This window comes from Pan paniscus, chromosome 10, assembly GCF_029289425.2.
Source record: "Pan paniscus chromosome 10, NHGRI_mPanPan1-v2.0_pri, whole genome shotgun sequence".
Lineage (NCBI taxonomy): Eukaryota > Metazoa > Chordata > Mammalia > Primates > Hominidae > Pan > Pan paniscus.
The window spans coordinates 28144290-28169129 of record NC_073259.2 but is presented as its reverse complement, the minus strand read 5'-3'; the positions used below and the strand labels follow the sequence as shown (position 1 = coordinate 28169129).

Here is a 24840-nt window from a genome sequence, read left to right as displayed (position 1 = left end):
GATTCATGAAAGAAATTATAGATGGGATGCAGCTATTGATAATGACAAATTCTAGGGGACGCTCATGGGAGTGAGTGTCTGAAATGGAGCATTGGGTGGAGTACAATGTCACCAGAGAAGAGGAGTCAAAGAAATGAGAGGCCAGGCCATTGGAAAGATCACCATCTATTCTACATATATATATGTGTGTGTGTGTGTGTCTGTGTGTGTGTTTTAATTTTGTTTCATCAACTTTTATTAAGTTCTAGGGTGCATGTGCAGGATGTGCAGTTTGTTACATAGGTAAACATGTGCCATTGTGGTTTGCTGCACAGATGATCCCACCACCTAGGTATTAAGCCCGGCATCTATTAGCTATTGCTTCTGATTCACTGCCTCCCCCTACCCCCTCCCCTGACAGGCCCCAGTATGCATTGTTCCCCAACAAGTGTCCATGTGTTCTCATGGTTCAGCTCCCACTTATAAGTGAGAACATGCAGTATTTGATTTTCTGTTCCTGTGTTAGTTTGCTGAGGATAATGGCCTCCAGCTCCATCCCTGTCCCTGCAAAGGACATGATCTCATTCCTTTTTAGGGCTGCATAGTATTCCATGGTGTATACATACCACGTTTTCTTTATCCAGTCTATCATTGATGGGCATTTGGCTTGATTCCATGTCTTTGCTATTGTGAATAGTTATTCTACATATATTTTAAATCACTGAGAACTAAGACAGGATTAGTACTGGAGAGAGCAACAATGAGCCAGGAGCTAGAGAGTCTAAAAACGAGGAGAAGGAATTGGAGTCGGGGAGATCAGCAGTTGATAGCAACCATGATGATACAACCTGATGATATAAAAATCAAAACTCAAGACAGTTTTAGGAATAGGAAGGGAACATGGTCTGAGAACAACTGCCAACACTGAAAATACAGGAAATTTCACATACTCTAGCTTTCACTTAGGATCCTTGCTTCTTGGTAAATTACAAGATCTGGTAAAGCAGGCCTTTCTGATTGCTTCCCTCATCTGCAGTGATTTCCTGTTTCCTCTGAGTGAGTTTGCCTCCCTGGAGTAGCAATTCAAAAGCTACCAAATAATTAATGGCCTTTTGCCTCTGTTGCTCAGCATGTTCAGGTAGTCCCTTTAAGAGATGTATAGAGGGCCGGGTGTGGTGGCTTATGCCTGTAATCCCAGAACCTTGGGAGGCCTAGGGAGGTGGATCACTTGAGCCCAGGAGTTTGAGACCAGATTGAGCAACATGGGAAAACCCCGTCTCTACAAAAACTACAAAGGTTAGCCAGGCATGGTGGCATGCACCTGTAGTCCCAGCTGCACTGGAGGCTGAGGTGGGAGGATGGCTTGAGCCCAGGGGGTGGAGGTTGCAGTGAGCCGAGATCGCACCACTGCACCCCAACCTGGGCGATCAGAGCGACTAAAAAAAAAAAAAATAAGAAAGAAAGGAGGGAAGGAAGAAAGGAAGGAAGGAAGGTAGGTAGGTGTATAGTGTGTACAGATTGACAATAAAACCTTGAACAACGGGATATCGAAATTCTTGCCCACACAGTATGGGCTTTGCCAGTTTTTAGATACATTTTTATGGAGTATTTTCACTGACAAGACCATTCAGGTAGGGGCATGAAATGATAGTGTTTCATCACTCGTGATCTCTAGGGGCAGCTATTCCAAAGACTACAATCTGAGAGGTTTCAAAACACCTCTGGTGTTTTCACTTGATGGCCACTGCCCACTCTTCCAGTCACTAAGGCTGAGATTTTTCTCATCACTTTCAAAACAACTTTTTGTCACTGGTAACATGCCTCATGTGACCTAGAAGATTTTGAAACAACAATTTTGCTTAAACTCCGTGAAGATTTCAAAACAATAATTTTACTTAAACTCCATGTTGAAGGCAAAAAGGAAGATTGTGTGAAGCACTTTGAGGAAGGAAAAAATGATGGAACGATATTTCATCAAGGAAGCCCATGAGGAAGAAAATTTATTAAAACCAAGTAGGTGTATGGAGGAGAGGCCGCCTCGTGAAGAAAACGAACATAATTTTACTCTGATTTGGTGTCTTTTCTGTTTTTCTGTTGTTGGTATCTACACTCATCTTTTCCAATAATAATCCCATATATGCACATTTTTATCTGTTTAAATTCAGTAAAAGTTGGGAGGAAAATGTGTCAAAACATTTAGAGTGTGATGGGCTGAGTGGGGTTGTGAGTGATTATCTTCTTTTTTCAGTTTTTTTTCTGGGTTTTCCAAGTGTTCCTCGATGAACATGGATAGCTTTTCTGACAGGATAAAAAAGAAGTAGTCCGGGGACAGTGGCTAACACCCTGAATCCCAGCACTTTGGGAAGCCGGAGGTGGGAGGATCGCTTGAGGCCAGGAGTTTGAAACCAGCCTGGGCAGCATAACGACACTCCCTCTCTACGAAAAACGAAAAAAAATAATTAGCCGGACGTGGTGGCGTGCGTCTGTGGTCCCAGCTACTCGGGAGGCTGAGGTGGGAGGATCGCTTGAGCCCAATAGGTGGAGGCTCCGTGAGCTGAGATAGCGCCACTGCGCTCCTGCCTGGGCGACAGAGTGAGAACCTGACTCAAAACAAAGAAAAAAGGAAGAAAAGAAAGGAAGGGAAGAAGGAAGGAAGGGAGAAGTTTTCAAAAATAAACTTTTGTAAGAAGTAATGACACCTCTAGCCGTCCACACCAGGAGACCGCCTAGCCGTGGGGCACGGTGGGCTCCTGGGAGCTCTGAGCTCTGGGCTTTCTCCAGTTCTCACTCTGCTTGTCTCGGCAGCTCCGTCCCCACCGCAGAGGTGTGACGGGGCGCAAAGCCAGAGAAGGGAGAACCCGGGTCGGGTAACCCCCAGGCCTGGCCAGGCGGACGCAGGGGCATCTCGGGCGAGGCGCGCCTTGCGTCACGTGGGCACCGCCCCTGCAGTGACCGGAGAACGGCGTGTTCCTAGGGCTCTGCTGCCGTCGTGGAAGCAGGATTTCCGCGGTTGTGTAACGGCCTGTCGCAGGCGTGCAGGGACCTGGGCTCCGCCTCGTCCCCGGGGCTCGGGCAACCGAGCCATGGCGGGGAACTGTGGGGCCCGCGGCGCGCTGTCGGCGCACACGCTGCTGTTCGACCTGCCGCCCGCGCTGCTCGGAGAGCTCTGCGCGGTTCTGGACAGCTGCGACGGCGCGCTGGGCTGGCGCGGCCTGGGTGAGTCGGCGGGGACCGGCCGGGGGCGGCGGGGGAGCCCAGCGCGCCGCGGGGCCCGCTCGGCGTCGCCCTGCATGGCTGGGGTCCCTCGCGGGGCTGGCGCGGCCTCCCGGAGGTTCCCGCCAGGGAGCCGGCCCCTTCCTTTCCTGGGGAGGATGCAGAGACTCCCTGGGACCCAGATGCCTTCCCTCCCTTCTCTTTCAAAGAATTTTGGGTATCGCTGCAATGTCAAGGGAGCCGAGGCCTGGGAAAGACAGATAACCAGCGTGAAAGCATCTTCTGTTCGTCCGCGATGCCACCCTCACTGGGTTCGCAATGTATGATGTCTTCTGGTCCTTGCAAAATCACCCCAGAACATCATTTTAGTATTGAGACATTTTTAGAACTTTGAGATATTTATCCTTTGGTGTTTTCAATGCATCCCTAAGCCCCTAACTTAATTACAAGTGAAATGCTAAAGTAAACTACGGTTTGCAATGAACGCGGCTCCTAATTTTCTTAATTAAATCTTATTTACCCAATTTCGTTGAATGAAGGTTTATGCTAAAGAGTGGCTTTTTATTTTAATCTAAAAAAATGGCTTCAGAACTGTATTTTGTGCAGACATTGGAAAGTTGAGCAACTGCCTGCTGGAAGTGTTGAGTGTAGCCAGAGATAATTCGGACAAAAATCTTTGTTTTGTTAAGTACAGGCATTTTTGGTTAGATTTGATATTCCACAATGTCATGTTTAATGTTTATTGAAAAGAATCATGATTATGTCAAAATAGCTTTAATGGTCTGAAATAGGATTTTTCTTACCAGGACTAGCAGAAGACCTAAGAGGAGAGTTTTCTTTGTTACTGATGAACAGTATGGTCACAGTCTTTGAATTGTAGCAATGGGCTTCTGGTTATACAAAAAATGTTTATATATTTTAAGCTCTGTAATTTTAAGTTATGGCCCTTAAGAAAAAAAAAAGTCTGATTTCTAGAAAACGAGATTTCCAGTGTGCATTTGAGGGATTTTGAAGGATAAGGTCACTTCCCCATCAGATCTTTTTGAGATGGATTTTGGCGTGGACAGTATTTATACCCGTTGATTTCCTAGAGTTACTGACTTTGAGAAAGAAAAGTGTTTTTAGTCCAGTTTAATGTTGGTGAATGGGGCCAGGTGGGTGTGGTAAATCAGTGAGGCAGATTATTCTCTCTCTTTCTGTTGATAGCATTGAAATCCAGATATTCATGCTTTACATGGCTTGTCTCATATAACTTCTCCAATTACTCTGTGAGTCATTATCATCGCCAGTGTTTTTTTAACAGGTCAGGAAACTGTGGTACAAATTGGTTAAGTAACTTGTTCAGGTTCACCAGCTGGAAGTGGAAGAGCCAGGATCTGAACCATGGTAGTCTGGATCCAAGGCTTATGTCCTTAACCCCAGCCACTCTACACTTCTCCCCTTACTGCTGTGTTCTTTCTGGCCACATCTAACAGCCTCCCTAAAGTACAGACATTTCTGGCATCAAAGAACAATTCAGTGATCCATTTCAAGCATGCAGCCCTATTTTCCTAGTGGTGAAAATGAATGAGGACCCCCCAAATGAGAACAAACAAAAGCTATTTTTTCAAAGCAAGGGAGCCAGCCACCATTGCTTGTGTTTGGCAGAAACTCAAAAGCAGACAGAGGATGGAGGAGGGTGGGAGAAGAAGGCTTCAGCTATGTCCTGATTGGAGGCTGTTGATATGGGGAAGCTGTAGTTGAGCTACCTAAAGGGGGTATTTTGTGTGTTTGTTTAGGGGTACATAATTGGCTTTCTCTTGTTGGCCCTAAGTTGGAAGTAGGAGCAAAAATTGAGGAAGTGGTCAGTAATTATTCAAGTCCTGGCCATTTGGGACAGGTTGCTACAGGGGTTCTTGTTTGGCTGCCTGGGCTAGTTGCTACAGTTTAACCCAGTTACTGATAGTTTAACTTGTTAGATACTGTAGACAGTAGGTTGGTTTCTTGGACTGGTTGATGTACATTGCCTGCAGAGTTCTATTTTTATATATAAGCTGGCCGTTGTCCCTTGGTGTATTCATTCTCTCACAGGGAAAGGGTCTAAAATGTTTACTCCATGATACTTCAGCTGTAATTCATTGTGCAGGTGGTCATGCCTACTGACTGCCTGGACTACTGAGCTGGCCCTGACCAGGTGCTGCACAAGTTCTTGGCTCAGCAAGAAGGCAAGGCTAGCCCAGTTCAGGGTGTTGAGGCAACTGCCTGTGCTAAACATGCCGAGTTTTCCTGTGGGCACAGCGAAGGGAGAAAGAGGGGAAGAGGTGCAGGTAGGGAAAACTTGACCTTCGAGAGGGGAAGGAGAGTGACGGAGGACTGAATCAAAGAGGCAGTCCTTTGTATGCTCAGGACAGCTGACAGCCCAAGCTTAAATGTAGAAAACAACTGTAATATACTAAGTAAAGCTCTCTCGAGCCGATCATGATTCTTGATGACGGTGAGTGTCAGGTTATGTTTACAAAGGCAGCTCATATAGCAGCCTATATGATATGACCAGTGTGTGCAGGATAAGGTAAGCCAATCATTCACAAATACAAATCACCTATGCAGTCTTTTAAATACACAGATGCAGGTCCCACTCCTAGAGCTGCTGATTCAGTAAGTCTGGGTTGAGGGTCCAGCTTCTTTCATTTTTTGTCAAACCCCAGGAGTGAGTCTGATGCACAACCTGATTGATAAGCCATTGCTTAGGCCAAATTCTCTTTTTTAATAGTGTCTTCATATAACAGATATTTTACTACATTCTTTCATTACTTCATTTAATTACTTTTATTTTTAAACATATTCTACATAGTACTCTTCAAATCACTTTTGTCAAGTATTGTTATTAAAAATAATGTAATCACAAGATAATATATTCTGTGGTTATCATTGATGACTTTATGGCTTTTAGTGAAAGCAAGAGCCCAAAAGCCCAAATGAAATATGTTGTTTACGTTACAGACATGATAAGGTAGTACATACAGAACCTCTGGAGACAACTCATCTGATTACATTACCATAGATTGGTATTTAAATTAAATTATTTGGAGCAGCTGACACCGTAAAACCTCTCAACACTTACGATGTACTGAGAAACGCTTTTTGCAAATGATATATAATAGGCTGTATTCAATTTTCTTCCTCTCAAGAAAGAAAAGGGAAATTATTATATAAATCATTAATAATTACTTTAAAAATTAAATGTAAAATCACATTAAGTGTGCGTTTGTATATTCAATAAAGATTCAAAATAATAGTAGTAATAATAATAAAGCTACCTCCTGTCAAGGCTTACTATTGGCCAGTGTGGTAAGCATTTTACATGGATTATCTCATTTACTTATCACAACAGTTCTATCAGGTAGACACTCTTCCTATTTCCATTTTATAGATAGGTGAACTGATTCTCAGAGAATTTAAGTAACTTGCCTTGAGTCACAGTCTTCTAAATGGCACACTAAGATTCTAACCAGATGATCAGACTGCATATTCTATGTTCTTTTTTTTCTTTTCTTTTCTTTCTAAATTTTAAATAGATGTGTTTTTTTATGTTATTATTATCTTTTTTTTGAGATGGAGTTTCGCTCTTGTTGCCTAGGCTGGAGTGCAATGGCGCAATCTCAGTTTACCGCAACCTCCGCCTCCCGGGTTCAAATGATTCTCCTATCTCAGCCTCCCGAGTAGCTGGGATTACAGGCATGCACCACCATGCCCGGCTTAATTTTTTTTTTGTATTTTTAGTAGAGACAGGGTTTCTCCATGTTGGTCAGGCTGGTCTTGAACTCCCGACCTCAGGTGATCTGCCTGCCTCAGCCTCCTAAAGTGCTGGGATTACAGGCGTGAGCCACCGCGCCTGGCCTAGATGTATTTTTTTAAGAACAGTTTTAAATTTATGGAAAAGTTTAGCAGATAGTAGGAAGAGTTCACGGATACTCTACATCCTTCGTACGCTCCGCACCCAGTTTCCCATTATTAACATCTTGCATGAGTGTGCTGCATTCATTACAATATTGACACATTATTATTAACTAAAGTCCATGCTTTATTCAGACTTCCTTTGCTTTTACCCGATGTCCTTTCTCTGTTCCAGGATCCCATTCAGGATACCACATTACATTTATTTGTCGTATCCTCTGGCTCTTCTTGGCTGTGATGGTTTCTCAGACTTTCCTTGTTTTTGATGACTTTGACAGTTTTGAGGAATATTGGTTGGAACTTATCCACTATTTTGTAGACTGTTCCTCAACTGCGATTTGTCTGATGTTTTTCTCATGATCAGACTGAGGTTATGGATTTGGGGGAGGAAAACCATAAAGTACTGACCTGTATCCAGGGTCGGTACTATTTACAGGAGTTATCACTGCTTATGTTAACCATGGCTGAGATGGCGTCTGTCAGATATCTGCCCTGTAAAATTACTTCACTTCCCTCTCTTTCTGTTTCTTACTTTTTGGAAGGAAGTCACCATATGCAGTAGAGCCTGCTTTTTTTGTGTTGCTGTTGTTGTTTTGGAGATGGGATCTCACTCTGTCATCCAGGGTGAAGTGCAGTGGCACAATCACAACTCACTGCAGCCTCGACCTCCCAGGCTCAAGTGATACTTCCCACCTCAGACTCCCAAATAGCTGGGACTGCAGGCACATGCCACCACACCTGGCGAAGTTTTTGTATGGATGGGGCCAGGCTGGTCTCAAACTCCTGGGCTCTAGCAATCCTCCTGCTTCAGCATCCCAAAGTGCTGGGATTACAGATGTGAGCCACCGCTCCCAGGTAAGCCTGGTTTTTTGACCACTGTGTTATTTCTGTCACAAGTTAGTTAGACAATGTTATGTCTAGCTCTCACTTCTCTAAGCTAACACCCCACTGCTCTGTTCCTCTTTATGGTAAAATTCCTCAAAAGGGCTATTTATACTCCAGGTCCTCCATTCTTCCTTGAACCCCTCCAGTCAGGGTTTCACCTCCCACCGCTCCATTGAAAGTCCTGTCATCTGAAGTCACTACAGCTAAATCCAATGGTTGGTTCAAAGTTTTGATCTTATTTGATATAGTTGATCACTCCTTTCTCCTTTCTTCTTGAAGTGCTTTCTCCGCTCTAGAACATTACATGCCCCTGCCGGACGCGGTGGTTCACGCCTGTAATCCCAGCACTTTGGGAGGCTGAGGCGGGTGGATTGCTTGTGGTCAGGAGTCCGAGACCAGCCTGGACAACATGGTGAAACCCCGTCTCTACTAAAAATGCAAAAGATTAGCTGGGCGTGGTGGTGGGTGCCTGTAATCTCAGCTACTTGGGAGGCTGAGGCAGGAGAATCCCTTGAACCTGGGAGGCCAAGGTTGCAGTGACCCGGGATCACACTACCGTACTCCAGCCTTGGCGACAGAGCGAGACTCCTCTCAAAAAAAAAAAAAAAAAAAAATTACATGCTCCTTAATTTCTTCTCTTCTTACAGATTTATCTCAATGTCTTAGAGTGCTCCTGGGCTTAGTCCATGGACCTTGTCTCTTCTGTTTATCTGCTAAATTCACATAAATTCAATCTGTATACTACTCCCAAATTTCTAGCCCAAGTCTCCCTCTGGAATGTCATCTTCATCCATCTATTTGCCTATTTGACAGACATCTCCAACTTAACAGCTCAGAAATGCTCCCCCAGCCCTCCCAAAGTTTTCCCATCTCAGTAATGGCAGTTCCATTCTTCATTTGTTCAGGCCAAATATATTAGCCTTTTGTGACTTGTCACTTTCTCTCACAAACCACATCCTATCTCTCAGTAAATGATGCTGCTGACTGTGCCTTCAGGATCTGTCTAATAATCTGACCATTTCCTACCACTGCCACCATAGCCATCTTGGCACCAACCACCATCAGTTCCCACCTCTACTATTTTAGCAGTTGGCTGACTGGGCTCAGACTCCCTGCTACTGCCCTTGACCTCCTTGAGTGTCTTTTCAGCCCAGCAGTTGGCAAGCCTGTGATGCCTGTAAAGCATATGCTATCATTGCCCTATTCAGAACCCTCTGGCGGCTTCCCAGGCCAGTCAGAGCAAACCCTGAAGTCCTGTGTGGCTTTTCTCACTTTCTTCTCCCTCTTGTTTGCTTGACTCCAACCACATTAGCCTCCTTGTTCCTTGAACACGCAAGGAACATTCTTCCTGCCAGTAACTTGTAGGCTTGCTTCTTCACTTCCTTCATGTTTTTGTTTAACTATTACCTACTCAGACCACTCTTTCGTTTTGTTTTGTTTTTTAAGACGGAGTTTCGCTTTTGTTGCACAGCCTGGAGTGCAATGGTGCAATCTTGGCTCTCTGCAACCTCCACCTCCCGGGTTCAAGAGATTCTCCTGCCTCAGCATCCCGAGTGGGATTACAGGCACCTACCACAACACCAGGCTAATTTTTTGTATTTTTAGTAGAGACGGGGTTTAATTATGTGGGCCAGGCTGGTCTCGAACTTCTGGCCTTAGGTGATCCACCCACCTCGGCCTCCCAAAGTGCTGGGATTACAGGTGTGAGCCACCACACCTGGCCGTGGCCACTCTTTTAAAATTGACACCCCCCCACCACTCTCTTATGCCTCTTTTCCACTTTATTTTTCTCTATATCATTTATCACCTCTCACATACTTCATGTATGTAAGTATCTCTATGTATATATAAAATAAACTATATATATGTAAACATATATATGTTTATTTGTTTATTCTTCATCTAGAAATAAGCTTCAAGGGAGCAGGGATATTTCCTTCCTTTGTTTCCTGCTGACTCTCTTAGCATCGAAAATTGTACTTGGCACAGAGCAGGCACTCAGTAAATATGTACGTTCTGAATAAATTAATGAATCAACAAATGTCTATTAAAAACCTTGTTGTGTTGTCTATTAAAAACCTTGTTGGGCAGAATCTTTGATAAAGCACTGTAAATACAATGTCCTAGTCCCTGCTTGTAAGAATTTTCCAATATAGTGTAGACAACAGACCTATAAAAGTTTAACAAGGGAAGAATGTGTGGGGAAATAGTATTGATATTCACCTGGGAATGAAATTACATAGCTTCTGACTGAAACCTTGGTGTTGAGGGTGAATTATCTCCCAGAGGTAGTTAATGTTGGGTTCTTACCTGTGTCTAGGATTAAGAGAGCAGGACAGACAGAGGGGCACCTGAGAAGTCACACACAGCCCTCCGCAGTTATGAGTCCTACTCAGGCAAGGGGTAAAACATACACATGAGCTTAAGTATGAATAAGAACTATTTCTTATAAAATATATTAACTAGTAAGTGTTAATGCTTACAGTCTGGTATGACGAATAGATCTAACTTATAATTTTGACTTTTGTTTTACTCTTTTGGAATTAAAAGTATCTTTAACCTTAAAAGTTCTTTTAAAAAATTGTCTAATTTTTTGCATGCTTTGTAGAAAGAAAGAGACATCTTTCCTTTTTCCCTTACAGTGTCTAAAAACAAGCTTTGTGAGAATGGAGTCTTAATTTTGCAGGGGTTTTGGCATGTGGTTGTATGCAAATACAAAGATTCCAAACTCGGATGTGTTGCATTATTTGAAAAAAACCCCTTCAGAGACATATTTGCATATGGAGACGTGATTTCTGCAACTGAAAACAGTCAGTCCTGCACTCTCAAAACAGCCTTCAAGGACCTTTGAGCATCTGATTTCTGAACTTCTTAGGTTGACTTTTTGGCTTATGTGACTCCAATACGACTTTCAACAAAGATTTGTGTTCCAAAAAATGGTTTTAAACAATGCTTAACTAACAGCATGTTTTTCTTAATTTGTATTTTCAGTTTAGAATGCTTTTAACTTTATCAACATAATTAGTCATTGAGAACTTTTCTCTGTATTTTTATTTGATATGTACTGCGAGTAAACAAAGTCCTATATTCTGAAAGGGGACAAGTAAGGGAGAGTTGAAGAAAATGATAAATATTGAAGAATGTAATTAACATGTTGAGAGTTTGCATTCCTGTTGTATCAGATTGGAGCTATTTTATAGAATTGGATCTAAATGAAGTATACATTTTATGGATGCTAAAAATACTCTTTAGCAATGTTTCTATTCAGAATGCATCATCATTAGAGAAAAGCTATTAAGGTTGCATTGTGAATCACCAGTTGGAAAAAGAGAAAACATATTTCATTTCCAGTCTGGAAGCAATCCATGCATGCAGGCAGTATTCATTTTAACAGTCTGGATCAGTTTTTTACCATGAACTTCTGCTATTAGAAAAAATGCCTTTGTCTAATCTAGCTTTCCTTAGATGTGGTGCAAACTCAGAACTATATGCCCCGGTCGATGTTAGAGAACTTAAAACCCCAGCTCATTTGGCATCTATTCATTCATATTCCAGCTGAATCTCAGAAATGTGCTTAAGGGAAAGCATCTGATATTAGCAGTTTCTCAGCCAAGTCACAGGACGGGACAGCCCAGAGTCATGGCCTGCTGCACTTTTAAAAGGGAAATTCAGGAATCAAAAAAAAACAAACAGAGAATGGAATTTATGGAAAGTATGGAATGAAAAGCTGACATTCCCTGGGACTTGAAATGTTAACTCTGGATTTCCTTAATAGCTATAAACTGTGCCTTTCCTACTGTGGCAATTGTTGTGAGCTAGAACATGTTTATACCTTTTTATGTATAAATATTTTATCTGAGACTCCTGCTACTATTGCCACCCGATGCATCTTCCAAAAGGTAAAGCTTCCATCTTTGCATCACCTTCTCAGAAATCTGAATTGGTCCCATTGCTTTCAGAATGAAGTTAAGTTCATATGCTAACACTCAGGGCCTCTGTCTGTCAATCAGCAAAAATATATTGAACGTGTACTATGTGGCTAAGCATGTTTCTGCAGATACAAGGTAACATGGAGACCTCATGGAGCTTGTTCACCTTTTCTTTAACGTGAACACTCTGCTCCAAGCATTCTGGCCTTCCCTCTGCCCTCTTGTGTCGTCTTCACTGTTTCTGGAACAATTCCCCATTTGACATACCCTTTTCTATTCCTTTAGCCTAGTTAAACCTTGCCCCACGGCACGACACTTCTATTGCAAAGCTAGGTGGTATTTGGTTACCCTTCCTTTCCTTTCCTGGCTGTGGTAGTCCACAAAAGCATTTTCTCCCTTCAGTCTTGTTAAATTATGTGCATGTGTCTTATCCCAAAGTTTCAAAGGGTAGCAGGAACGATTTTAGTTTACAAAAGAAAAATGAAGAAGTCTATTATTTAAATATTCATTACTATGAATTTATATGATACAGGATGCCTAATACTATGTAAATATTAGTCAATTAATTTTCTTTTCCTTCTCCTTTTTTTTTTTGTTTTTTGTTTTTTGTTTTTTGGAGGCAGAGTCTCACTCTGTCACCCAGGCTGGACTGCAGTGGTGCAATCTTGGCTCACTGTAGCTTCAACCTCCTGGGCTCAAGCTATCCTCCCACCTCAGCCACCGAGTAGTTAGGACTATAGATGCATGCACACCACCAAGCCTGGCTAATTTTTAAATTTTTTGTAGAGATGGGGTTTTGCCATGTTGCCCAGACTGGTCTTAAACTCCTGGGCTCAAGCGATGCTCTTGCCTTAGCCTCCCAAAGTGCTGGGATTACAGGCGTGAGCCACTGCACCCAGCCTCGATTAATGTTCTAATAGAAAATGTGGAAACCTAAACTTTCCCTTTGCTGAAATTTGATATTTAGAGTTCTCTTGTTGGAATGTTCATTTTGAGAGTGGGAAGTGTTTTAAAGATAAGAAGTGTTATAATTAATTAACAGGCCAGGGAAGAGCAAGAAGATTTATTATATGTATTAGATGGGACTACAAGAACATTTGTTATTAAGAAGTTTGAGATTGTTCAGTGAGGCTGTGTTTTGCCTGGAGTTGTGTCATAGGTCGATGGCAGTGCCACCACTAAATACATGTGTTCCTGTACTCACCCAGAGGCCCACGGGAATGCTCTGTTTTCACTAAGAACTTTTTTCCTTGGAAAGCAGGATAGTCTGCGGGGCTCAGACTCATTCATTTGTCTTGTTTTCAATCTGAAACTGTAGTGATTATTTTTTCCTCCCCAGGATAGTGTACTCTATCCAATACTTCTTTAAGAATTGGCCTCTCTTTGGAAGTACTCAGTTTTAGACATGGCATAGCTCAGGCTCCAGAAGCCACCCCTCCAGAAAGCCTTCCCTGCTGTTCTCATCTTTAGTTAGAGGCCTGTCTTCATGCTCAACCCACACTTAGTGCATACAATTACTGTATTGCTGGCATATAGCAGATACTCAACAAATGTTTGAACTACACTGATTTGCAGTATTTCTCTTAAGAGTTTTTAGAAATAGCTAAATAAAGTGTTTATTAAAAATGTGCCTCAATGATATAGGCAGATTACCTCATCAGAAAGAAATATATTAAAATAACATTACTATATTTGGCTAATATTTTTGCTTTTTAAAGGCTTCCTTTTAAAAATGATAAGCTATCTAAAACATATATTGGCATTTGGATAGTCTTTGCCTCTGTGAAACATCATCTCTTCAAAGAGATGAGGAATGAATATATTCTTGCCAGAACTTGAAATATGGAGGAAGGGCAAAGACATTCTAACTCAATGATGTCAGACATTTTATTCTAGTTATTTTTCTTTCCTTACAGCCTAAACATGCATTCAAATAGAACATCTCAACTTTATCTTCCCTTGTTTGATATGTAATTGCAAATGCTGCCACTCTATTTAACTCTGTTCTGGTACAAGTTGTAACAGAGTAACAAAATTCAAGATATGACCTTGTGTATATCAGTCAGGATAAACTAAGTTATGCTGCAGTAACAAGCAGCACCAAAAATCTCAGTGGTTTAACATAGCAGAGGTTTACTTTTTGCTCCCAGGAAGAACACTGAGAGTCCAGCAAACTCTCCTCCAGGTAGTGACTCAGCATTTCAGGCTGCTTTGATCTTGAGGCAGCCCCCTGTCAACACGTAGTGAATTCTGCCCTGGTTCTTCAGTGTTTCTGGCTGGAAGAGACACAGAGGCATGCCTAACCTGAAAGGGCAGGGAAATGGAATCCTCTATGATGGGATAGAGGGTTGGAAGTATTGGCAGCACTAGTAATGTCTACCAGGTCAATTTTTATCTCATAGAAAGAGGGCCAGTCATGGTTTCATATTGTGAACACTTTCAATTTTCAGGATTTACTCACAGCCTCAGTGGGAGCATAAAGTTAAGGTAAATTGAATATTCCAGCAAAGGCTAATAGAACGAAAAATTGGGCATGGGGGGGATGCCATATTAAGGCAGAAGATATTTGCCTTTCTGCTGGCTTGATTTCAAATATTGTAACTGGTGTAGAAACTCCCTAAGAAATTAATGACGTTTGGACTCTAAAACAGACTTTTGTGTGTTTGTGTGTGGAAACAGAGTCTCACTCTGTTGCCTAGGCTGGAGTGCAATGGCATGATCTCAGCTCACTGCAACCTCCGCCTCCTGGGTTCAAGTGATTCTCCCACCTCACCCTCCTGAGTAGCTGGGACTACAAGTGCACGCCATCACACCTGGTTAATTTTTGTATTTTTGTGTTTAGTCAAGATGGGGTTTCACCATGTTGGCCAGGCTGGTCTCAAACTCCTGACCTCAAGTGATCCTCCCGCCTTGGCCTCTCAAAGTGCTAGAACTACAGATGTGAGCCACCACGCCTGGACCCAAAACAGACTTTTAACAGAAGAAAGTTTCACAAGACTTATCATTTTTCTGAGATCTGAACAACCATTGCCTTTTAAAAGCACATCTGCCTTTGAAGTCTCCCGTTGGTGGACAGGGGAGTCCTATCTCCTATGAGACCACCTTGGTTCCTGCTGGAGGGCAGCTTCCACATATTGGTGTGTGGCAGGATGAAAGGATGCTGAGCTCCTAAAGCCAGTTATGGTGGTGTGTCGGGGGTCCCCCATGACCACCTTCAGATAACAGTGGGATTTTATCCACAGACTTGCATCCAGGATCCTAAATTTTTTAGTTTCTCTGGAAGGTAAAGTTATGAAAGGATGGTGCCATCACCACCAAAAGCCCAAAACACATTGTTAATTTTAGTGCTCAATATTCCAGATTGGGAATATTATCATAGGAACAAGACCACCTTTTCTGTCATTTGCTTTCTTTCTCCCCGCTTTGCCTCAAAGTACACTTTAAAATTTGGAAGTTGTGCAGAAAGGCAATATAAATTTTTGCTTGAAGAATCCTGTTAAATCAGGGCACCATAAAAACTCATATACTTTCTGTACAGTTTTAAGATGTTTATGCCAAACCTTAATTGAATTATTTAAAGCCTAGTATCCTAGTAAAACATTTCCCTGATTTTACCCAGATATTAGCTTTTAATTGCTCAAAAGTGTTCAATGGGAAGACGGGGGGAACAAAACGCCATTTCTCAAACCTTCAACAGCTGAATCTAACTGTATTACGAATGAATGATAACCACACTGAAGGGGTGAGGAAGAAAAGAATTAATCTAAGTACTTTGGAACACAGCATCTTAACTGGATGCGCTTATGCTAAGGACAGAAAGAATTATTGTGTTCTGATTTTGCTAATGTGTGTCTCACAGGGGTATGGGTTGGCAATTCTGAAAGCACTTTATGTGCATTGTAGAATTAAACAAATGAGTAAATATATTATCAATAATATTACTGTTCAAGAATAAAGTTACAAATGAGGAAGGACTGAAATATACCCTGTGATGTTGGATTAGAATCAGAAGCATCAGAATAAATTCTTGGTATTTAATATAAGCGCCTACTGATAGAGGAATAGAGATCCACGGATGAGTGTACATACCTATATTTCCTTGCTCTGTGTTCTTGGAGGGCCTAGAAGCAATGGAACCCTGGCCACAATGAGCAATTCTGGCACCAGGATTGAGCTTCTATACACCATTGTCCAATAAAGAAACCAGAGATCATTAGACAAATAATTCCAGTCCTGGAAAGGGGAAAATACAAAATGAGCCTGGAGCACCTTGTAGAGCCAGAAAATAAGGAGATACTCACAAAAAGATAGGGCTTGTCAAAAGAACACAAAAGGCCTGCCGTGGTAGTTCTCACATGTAATCCCAGCACTTTGGAAGGCCAAGGCGGGCAGATTGCTTGAGCTTGATCCTAGGAGTTTGAGACCAGCTGGGGCAGTGTGGCAAAACCCCATCTCTACCAAAAAAGAAAAAAAAAACCCACACAAATACAAAAATGTGCTGGGCATGGTGGTGCAGTGCACACCTGTAGTTGCAGCTACTTGGGAGGCTGAGGTGGGAGGATTGCTTGAGCCTGGGAGATGGAGGCTGCAGTGAGCTGAGATTGCCCCACTGTGCTCCAACCTGGGTGACAGAGTGAGATCTTGTCTCAAAAAAATAAAATAAAATAAAAATAAAAGGAAAAAAAAAAGAACACAAGAGCCAACCAACCTATTGGACAAAGCTAGAATAATTTTAGCAACAAAATTATTAATGATAGTACTGGATTTTAACCTGTAGGGTAAAATAAATATCCATGAGCCCATAGATATAAATAAACAACTGGATAAATAAATAAATAAATGTAGGAGAAGGGACAGCTGTTTCTTACCAAACAGTTCATGAAGGAAAAAGGGAAAATAGAAAAATCACCATTAAGCAAATATTGTAGTAATAATTATGATAAATAAGATCCACTGGTGGATGCAAATATTAGTGGCCCAAATCCGAGGAGAAGCAGAGTATTTCCATAATCTCAAAGTATCTTCCCCGAAATATTTATTAATTATAAAGAGAAAGATAATTTTATAGTAGAGAAGCTCTGCAGACAGTCCCTTCACTGCATGATAAAAATAAACATTATTATTGATAAGACATTGCTATCTTAAACCTCTTGATATTATGCACTGAGAAGGACAATATCATTTCACTGTCCTGAAAGACAAGGAAAGACTGAGGGACCATCATAGATTGGAGGAGATTAAGGAGAAGGAACAATTAAATATAATATGGAAAACTGGATAGGATCTTAGAACAGAAAAGAGGCATTAGTGGAAAAACTAGTGAAATTAGAATAAGGTTTGCAGTTATCACTGATTCTGATCATTGTATTGTGGTTAGTAAGATGTCAACATTAGCAGAAGGCAGGTGAGTATATTCCAAATTAGTTCAAAATAAAAGTTATAAATAAGAGGAAAGTTAAAGTTATAAATAAGAGGAAATAAAACATAAGGTACACAAAAACAAGTATTTTGATAAAAGTACAGTAAACAATTCTTTGTTTATATTGCAATTTCCACAGCAGAGAGACTTTCAAGCAGCTGGCTGGATGTTCGTCATATTGAAAAGTATGTAGACCAAGGTAAAAGTGGAACAAGAGAATTACTTTGGTCCTGGGCACAGAAAAACAAGACCATCGGTGACCTTTTACAGGTCCTCCAGGAGATGGGACATCGTCGAGCTATTCATTTAATTACAAACTATGGTAAATGCTGATTCTTATAATGTGGCTCTTAATCTGTAATAGGAACTGTAATTTGTAAATTCGAATATTGCATTTTATCCAAGACTTTGACTCATGCTCTGTGTCAGTGTTTCCTTACCTGTGGCTTTTATCTGGAAGGGACTTTCCAGCTTCACATTTTCTTGTGACACTTTCTTCCCTTATCACCTAACTTATACAACATATTTCTTTCTATCACTTTATAGTTTTGTTTTTTTAACTTACTTTTACTTACAAACTACACTTTTAAAAATGTTTCATTTTTAGCAGTTAATAGAATCAGCTCTCTGTCAAAAACTCTGAAGCTCTTTGAGTCATAAACATAGTTGGAATCACAATATTTGAGATACAGATCATGCTATTCTTTGTTTTACTATATATTACAAGTTAAAAATATAATTGTATTTTCTCCCTATATTTAATATTTTATATTGTACCTACCTCCAGAATAATCTGGGGATGTTTCTTTTATCTTCACTGCTGTTTTTACACCACAGCGTTTAACCCTGCCTTACTTGTTACTACCCATTCCACAGTAGCCTAATTCTTCCCTTTGTCTTCTCTATTTCTGAGTCTGTGTCATGCCTTATATTTAGAACAACACGATCAATAAAGCTCATGAAGTTTTCTCCATTTATTCTTTGTCAGTGAAATAATCTAACATCACCTGTTCTGTTTGTTCCACTTAGATGTATTCATTTCAACAATAATGATCTTGGGTCTTATGTTATAGACCCAAGGCTCTTAGATTGGAAACTCTTTTGAATCAACATCTTTATTCTTTGGCTCTTTTCATAGATCGCATTTTTAGTTTTGTGTATTTGCACACATGTTCTTTGGTAATATATTTAGTGCGCATGAGCCCTTGCACACACACACACACACACACACACACACACGGAATCTTGAGAGATTTGTACCAGAAAACTGTAGCTTCACATTGACTTTTATTTTGATCTTTCCTATTATTGGGATATTAGTTCCTAATAGACTTCCACCATGATATTATTCATATAACTTGGCTAATCCCCTTTGTCTTTTGCACATTGTTTCTTCACTTAGTTTAGGGCAGCAGAATACTTCACTGTGAAGTTGACTGAGCAAGTGAAATTCAGTGAGTCCCTGGGAACTGTAAATGCAATGCCTTTTCATTATCTGAGCCTTTCCCAGCCACTGAAACCACCCACATGGCTTGCTGTTCACAATACAAACTTACGCCACTTTAATAGGACACACAGGTATGTTTTATACTTCAGTGTTCTGGAATAAATTTTAGGGTATATTTTCACTCTCTATGTTGTTTATTTGTGCAGCAGAGAATAATGTGGACTGTAAGTAAACAAAAATTCCACATTCTTGGTTAACTCTTAGTCTGTTGCACATGCAACATTTATTTTTCTTTTTTTTGATGTGAGAGTAGCCGATTGGTAAAAAGACTTTACTGCCCTAGTACAAAGAGATAGGTAAATCTGAAGTGAAGAGGAGGATAGCACCTTACTTCTTTACTAAAGAAAATAGCATTATTTAATTGTAATTGATTGAGTTGATGTTTCAAATTAAATAACAATTTTGAAAAAGTTAATTATGTAGTTGTTAAAAGTGAGATGTGATGATTTGTTGGAAGCATAAGTGTAGCTTCCTCAACAGGGGTTTCCTATCATAGCTACTCATTAAATTAGGAGTTGGAGCTCCTAACTAAAGATGCATAAAATGATTTAGTCCTTCTATGCTGCCACCGTGGACAGATTTATCAGTTATCTAAATAATCAGTTATTGCCCACCTTTCCTTGCAATTTTGTTCTGTTTTGTGGAACTGATTTTATTTTAGAGGAATTTGGGGCTTTTATATTCCAGCTTCCAGGCATCACTTTGTAGATTTGGATTTTCCTAGTCATATTGAAATGGGCCTTTTATTTCCTCCCAGGTACTATGCCTACAATTCAGGTTGCTGCTGCTAGGTGGTTTCTTCACATCAGTAAAGCATTCTCTCAGATCTCAGGACATAACAAAATTGCTCAAGAAACTAGAATCTCTATTTTTTGTTATTATATTTCTGGCATGCATGTCCTTATGTATCACATTTTGTATTTATAATTCAATGATCAGCAATTGTTTTCCAGTTTTGACACAAAATTCACAGCTTTCTACTGGCTTCTTCTTAAGAGAGCCATTTTCAATCTTCCATTTTATATGACAATGAAGGATTATCTCTCTTTTCACAAACAGCAAAAGAAATAATGACTTTTAGTGCCCATACAGCCCCCAGATTGCACATTTTTTTCTACACAAATTCAGTATGTTTGTTATTTTTTCTTCTTGCCTAGTTGCCCTGGCTAGAACCTTTAGCATGTTGAGTAGAAGTGGCAAGACCAGATATCCTTATCTTGTTCCTGACCTTAAGGGTAAAACATTCAGTCTTTCACGATTAGTGATGTTAACTGTCGGTTTTTTGTAGATGGCCCTTATCATATTGAGGACATTTTCTTCTGTTGGTAGGGCTTTTATCATGATAGGGTGTTGGATTTTTCAGATGCTTTTTTGTCATCTATTGAAATGAACATGTGTTTTTTGTCCTTCATTCTGTTAATGTGGTGTATTACATTGATTGATTTTCAGATATTAAACAAATCTTGGATTCCTGGGATAAATCCCATTTGGTCATTGTATCTAATCCTTACATGCTTCTGGATTCAGTTTGCCAGTATTTTGTTGAGGATTTTTGCATCTATATTTGTAAGAGGTATTGTTCTGTTGTTTTCTTGTAATGTCTTTATCTGGCATTGGTATCAATAATACTGGTCTCATAAAATGATTTGGGAATTGTTCTATCTTTTTCTATTCTGGAAGAATTTGTGAAGGACTGGTGTTAATCTTCTTTAAATGTTTGGTAGAATTCACCTGCGAAGCCATCTAAGCCTCGGCTTTTCTTTGTGGGACGTTTTAAAGTACTAGCTCAATCTCTTGTTATGAGTCCATGTATATTGTTTATTTTTGCTTGAGTTAGTTTCAATAGTTTGTGTCTTCCTAGAAACCTGTCCATGTCATCTAAGTTATCTAGTTTTTTGGCATATCATTGTTCATAATATTCCTTTATAATTCCATTTATTTCTGTGAGGTCAGTATTGATGTTCCCTCTTTTGTTCTTGATTTTAGTAATTTGAATCTCTTTCTTGGTCAGTTAAGCTAAAAGATTGTCAATTTTAATGATCTTTTCAAAGAAACAATTTTGGTTCTATTGAGTTTTCTTTTTAAAAAATCTTCTATTTCGGCCCGGCGAGGTAGCTCAAGCCTGTAATCCTGGCACTTTGGGAGGCCGAGGCAGGCAGATTGCCTGAGCTGAGGAGTTCGAGACCAGCCTGGGCAAAACGGTGAAACCCCATCTCTACTAAAATACAAAAAAATTAGCTGGGCATGGCAGCGTTCACCTGTAGTTGCAGCTATTCAGGAGGCTGAAGCAGGAGAATTGCTTGAACCTGGGAGGTGGAGGTTGCAGTGATCTGAGATCGCACCACTGCACTCCAGCCTGGTTGACAAAGTGAGACTCCATCTCCAAAAAAAAAGAAAAAAAAGAAAAAACAAACAAAAAAAAATTCCTCTATTTCATTTATTTATAATCTTAATTATTTCCTTCCTTTTGCTTGCTTCAGTTTAGGTTGTGCTTCTTTTTCTAGTTCCTTAATGTGAAAGTTTAGTTTACTGATTTGATGCCTTTCTTCTTTTTTTAAGGTAGGCATTTGCAGCTATAAATTTCCCTCTAAGCGTGGCTTTTGCTGCATCTCATAACTTTTGATATGTTGTGTTTTCATTTTCATTCATCTCAAGGTATTTTCTAATTTCTCTCATGACTTCTTTTTTAACTCATTTGTTATTTACGATTTTGTTGTTTAATTTCCAGATACTTGTGAATTTCCCAAATTTCCTTCTGCTGCTGATTTCTGCTTGTATTTCAATATGATCAGAAAATAGACTTTGTATGATTTTAATCCTTACACATGTATTTGAGGTTCATTTAATTGCCTAAGGTCAGGTCTGTTCTGGAAAATGTTCAATGTATACTTGAGAAATATGTGTATATTTTGATTTTGGATGGAATGTTCTATAGATGTCTGTTAAGTCTAGCTGGTTTATAGTGTTATCAAGGAAATTTGTTATTGATTGGTTATGCTTTCTTGCTAGTTTTCTAAGCAAAATAATTTAAGAAACACTAGAAGATAATCTAGAAAGAAGAAAGCTAGACTAGAAAATGAAAGTTTTCTAGTCTGAGACAAAATGTTAGAAATGACAGCAAAATATGGCAGGGTTTTACTCTTTTGTAGGAAGCTACATAAATTACCTCAGTCCAGACTCTGCCACATAGAAGTTATAGTCGACATTTGGGGTGGTAAGTATTTGTCATTGATACACACACACACACACACAAACACACACACACACACGCACACACACCACCTCCAATACTTTATGGCACAAGATGATATAAAAAAATAAACTAACCCAGGAAGATATAATATCATAATTGTAACATTTAAAAATATATGTGCAAAAATGCTGATAACACAGCTGGGCGCTGTGGCTCATGCCTGTAATCCTAGCACTTTGGGAGGCTGAGGCAGACGGATCACTTGAGGTCAGGAGTTTGAGACCAACCTGGCCAACATGGTGAAACCCTGTCTCTACTAAAAATACAAAAATTAGCTGGGCATGGTGGCAGGGGCTTGTAATCCCAGCTACTCAGGAGGCTGAGGCAGGAGAATCACTTGAACCCAGGAGGCGGAGGTTGCAGTGAGCCAAGATTGCACCACTGCACTCCAGCCTGGGTGACAGAGCGAGACTCTGTCTCAAAAAAAAAAAAAAAAAAAAGGCCCAGTGTGGTGGGTGGCTCATGCCTGTAATCCCAGCACTTTGGGAGGCCGAGGCAGGCAGATCTCTTGAGGCCAGGAGTTCGAGACTAGCCTGGCCAACATGGTAAAACCCCATCTCTACTAAAAATACAAAAAAAATTAGCCGGGCATGCTGATAGGTGCCTGTAATCCTGGCTACTTGGGAGGCTGAGGCAGGAGAATCACTTGACATTCTCAAGTGGAGGCAGAGATTGCAATGAGCCGAGATCATGCCACTGTACTACAGCCTGGGCGAGAGTGAGAGTCCATCTCAAAAAAAAAAAAAAAAAAGGCTGATAATTTTTTAAAAATTTTCTTCTTTGTACTTTAATATTTTTAATGTCTAACAATAATTTGTCTTATTTATTACTTGTTTATTATTTAATTATTTAAATTATTTAAAGTTAATAATAGATTAAGGCAACTACTTATGTTTTAAGTGAACAAAAGTATGTTTGTATAACATTTGTTAATTAGAAAGCTATTTCACAAATATAATACTTCACAAATAATACTTTCACAAATTTATCGTAATGTTGCATGGGAATGAAACTTTAGAAATGAACAATGGCTAGCAAGACACTTATTTTCAGAGTCTCAGAAAGGAAAAACATTAGGGACATAAAATTTTTTTGTATTTACCTTCCCGTATTTCTCTTTCAGGAGCAGTGTTGAGTCCTTCAGAGAAGAGTTATCAGGAAGGTGGATTTCCAAATATATTATTCAAGGTAGAGTATGTGTGCATAGAAAATGAGCCTTGAACTTTGTTGCATGTATAATTGAGCGTAAGGAATGAAATTAGCAGGCAGAAAAATGCTGGATTTGCTGGCACTTTTTAAAATTCAGAAATGCCTTGGTTCTCTCATTATTCTCTATTTAGTTGAGGATTCAGGAAATTAGAGATTTATAAATATTTGAGAAATTAAGAGCTTTCTGTTCTCAGTGATCTGTCAGAGATGAGACTGAGAACTACTAAGGATGCTGTGATTTATACATTTGTCTTAACTCAGCTTTTAATTTTCCTTTTTTGGTTGGTGTTTTGCATGTCACTGTTAGTTTTTATTAGAGCAAACTAGCAGTGATCATTTTTATAGCATTAAAAGTAATTTAAAATTGACTTTAACTGACTGTGACATTGAAACTTGAGTTTTTACTGTTGGTGTGAAAGCCTTAAATATGGCAATGAATGCTATTAAATAAAGTGAAATAACTTTGATTTCTGCTAGCTTTCTTTTAAATTAGGTTGCACTCTGTTGCACTGCATAGTCCCCAGGGAGCTTTGGATTTGTGTTGAGGCTCTGTTCTTTCTAGATGTATGAAATGGAATTACTTTAGTATATATTTCTTCTCTTAGGAAACAGCCAATGTCACCGTGGATAATGTTCTTATTCCTGAACATAATGAAAAAGGTATGAAAAAACCAGTTTTTTTCCAACAATTTTTTTAAAATCATACTTTCATTTAAGTGAATTAAGAGGGAGAAATACCCAATAAACACAATAATCATTTATATTCAGATTCGGTATAAAATTTCATAGATATTAAAATAACTTCAATTTGATTGACAGTTATAGTTCTAATAGATGATATATGACTATGTTAAGGCTCCATTGGCTAATGAAGAATGCAATTGTGGTCTCTTCACACAGGGGGATGTTTTAGTTTTTTGTTGGTAAAATTTGCTATGTTTGTGTGTCATGGGAAAACATTTTTTAAATTATGTTGAGATTTATATAGTTTTAGAAATGCTCACAGCAATTACAGAAATCTTTCAAGATGATTGTAGAGCAATGCTGAAGGTCAGTATGAAAATCTAGTATCTTCCATATCAACTTTCCTACTTTATTAGTAGGAAGAATAATTTAGTTCCACCTGGAATCATTCTGATAAATGTTAAAGACTATTTAAGGCTGCGTTGCCTAGTCTTTGCCACTAGATCTGATGCTTCTTTCATTGAAAAAAGAATTAGGAAAGTTAGATAAGGCTTTGGTTCTTCAACAGTAAGGTCTAAATCAAACATTAAGTGTCTTCAGAGAGGATTTTGTATTAGCTATGGAAATATAGCCAAAGTTGGGTTCTGAAGGACATAGCCAAACTTTTCCTTTTCAATTTGTATTTGATTCCTGTTTGCATGTTTTCTCCCAATCTCCACTTTGGGTGAGTTTTTAAAAGGCTGAATCATCTTTCTAATTTACTCTGAGGAAGTAAATTAGGCAGTTAGAGGATTTGGCACATGAGAAGTGTTTCTATCAGTCATGCTTG

General features: G+C 39.8%; 1 protein-coding gene across 2 annotated transcripts in view; it reads left to right on the top strand.

Moving 5' to 3' along the window:
• The first annotated feature begins 2162 nt into the window (after positions 1–2162).
• IRAK3 (interleukin 1 receptor associated kinase 3) overlaps positions 2163–24840 on the top strand; it is a 65040-nt gene continuing 42362 nt past the window's right edge. Inside the window, exons 1-4 of one of the 2 annotated variants that reach the window (XM_063593371.1) lie at positions 2163–3195; positions 17498–17680; positions 23242–23306; positions 23933–23987. In XM_063593371.1, the coding sequence (XP_063449441.1) occupies positions 3063–3195; positions 17498–17680; positions 23242–23306; positions 23933–23987 (436 nt within the window). In that variant the 5' untranslated portion in view covers positions 2163–3062. The remainder of the gene's footprint in view (positions 3196–17497; positions 17681–23241; positions 23307–23932; positions 23988–24840) is intronic. The other variant, XM_003824788.5, reaches the window with a different exon arrangement.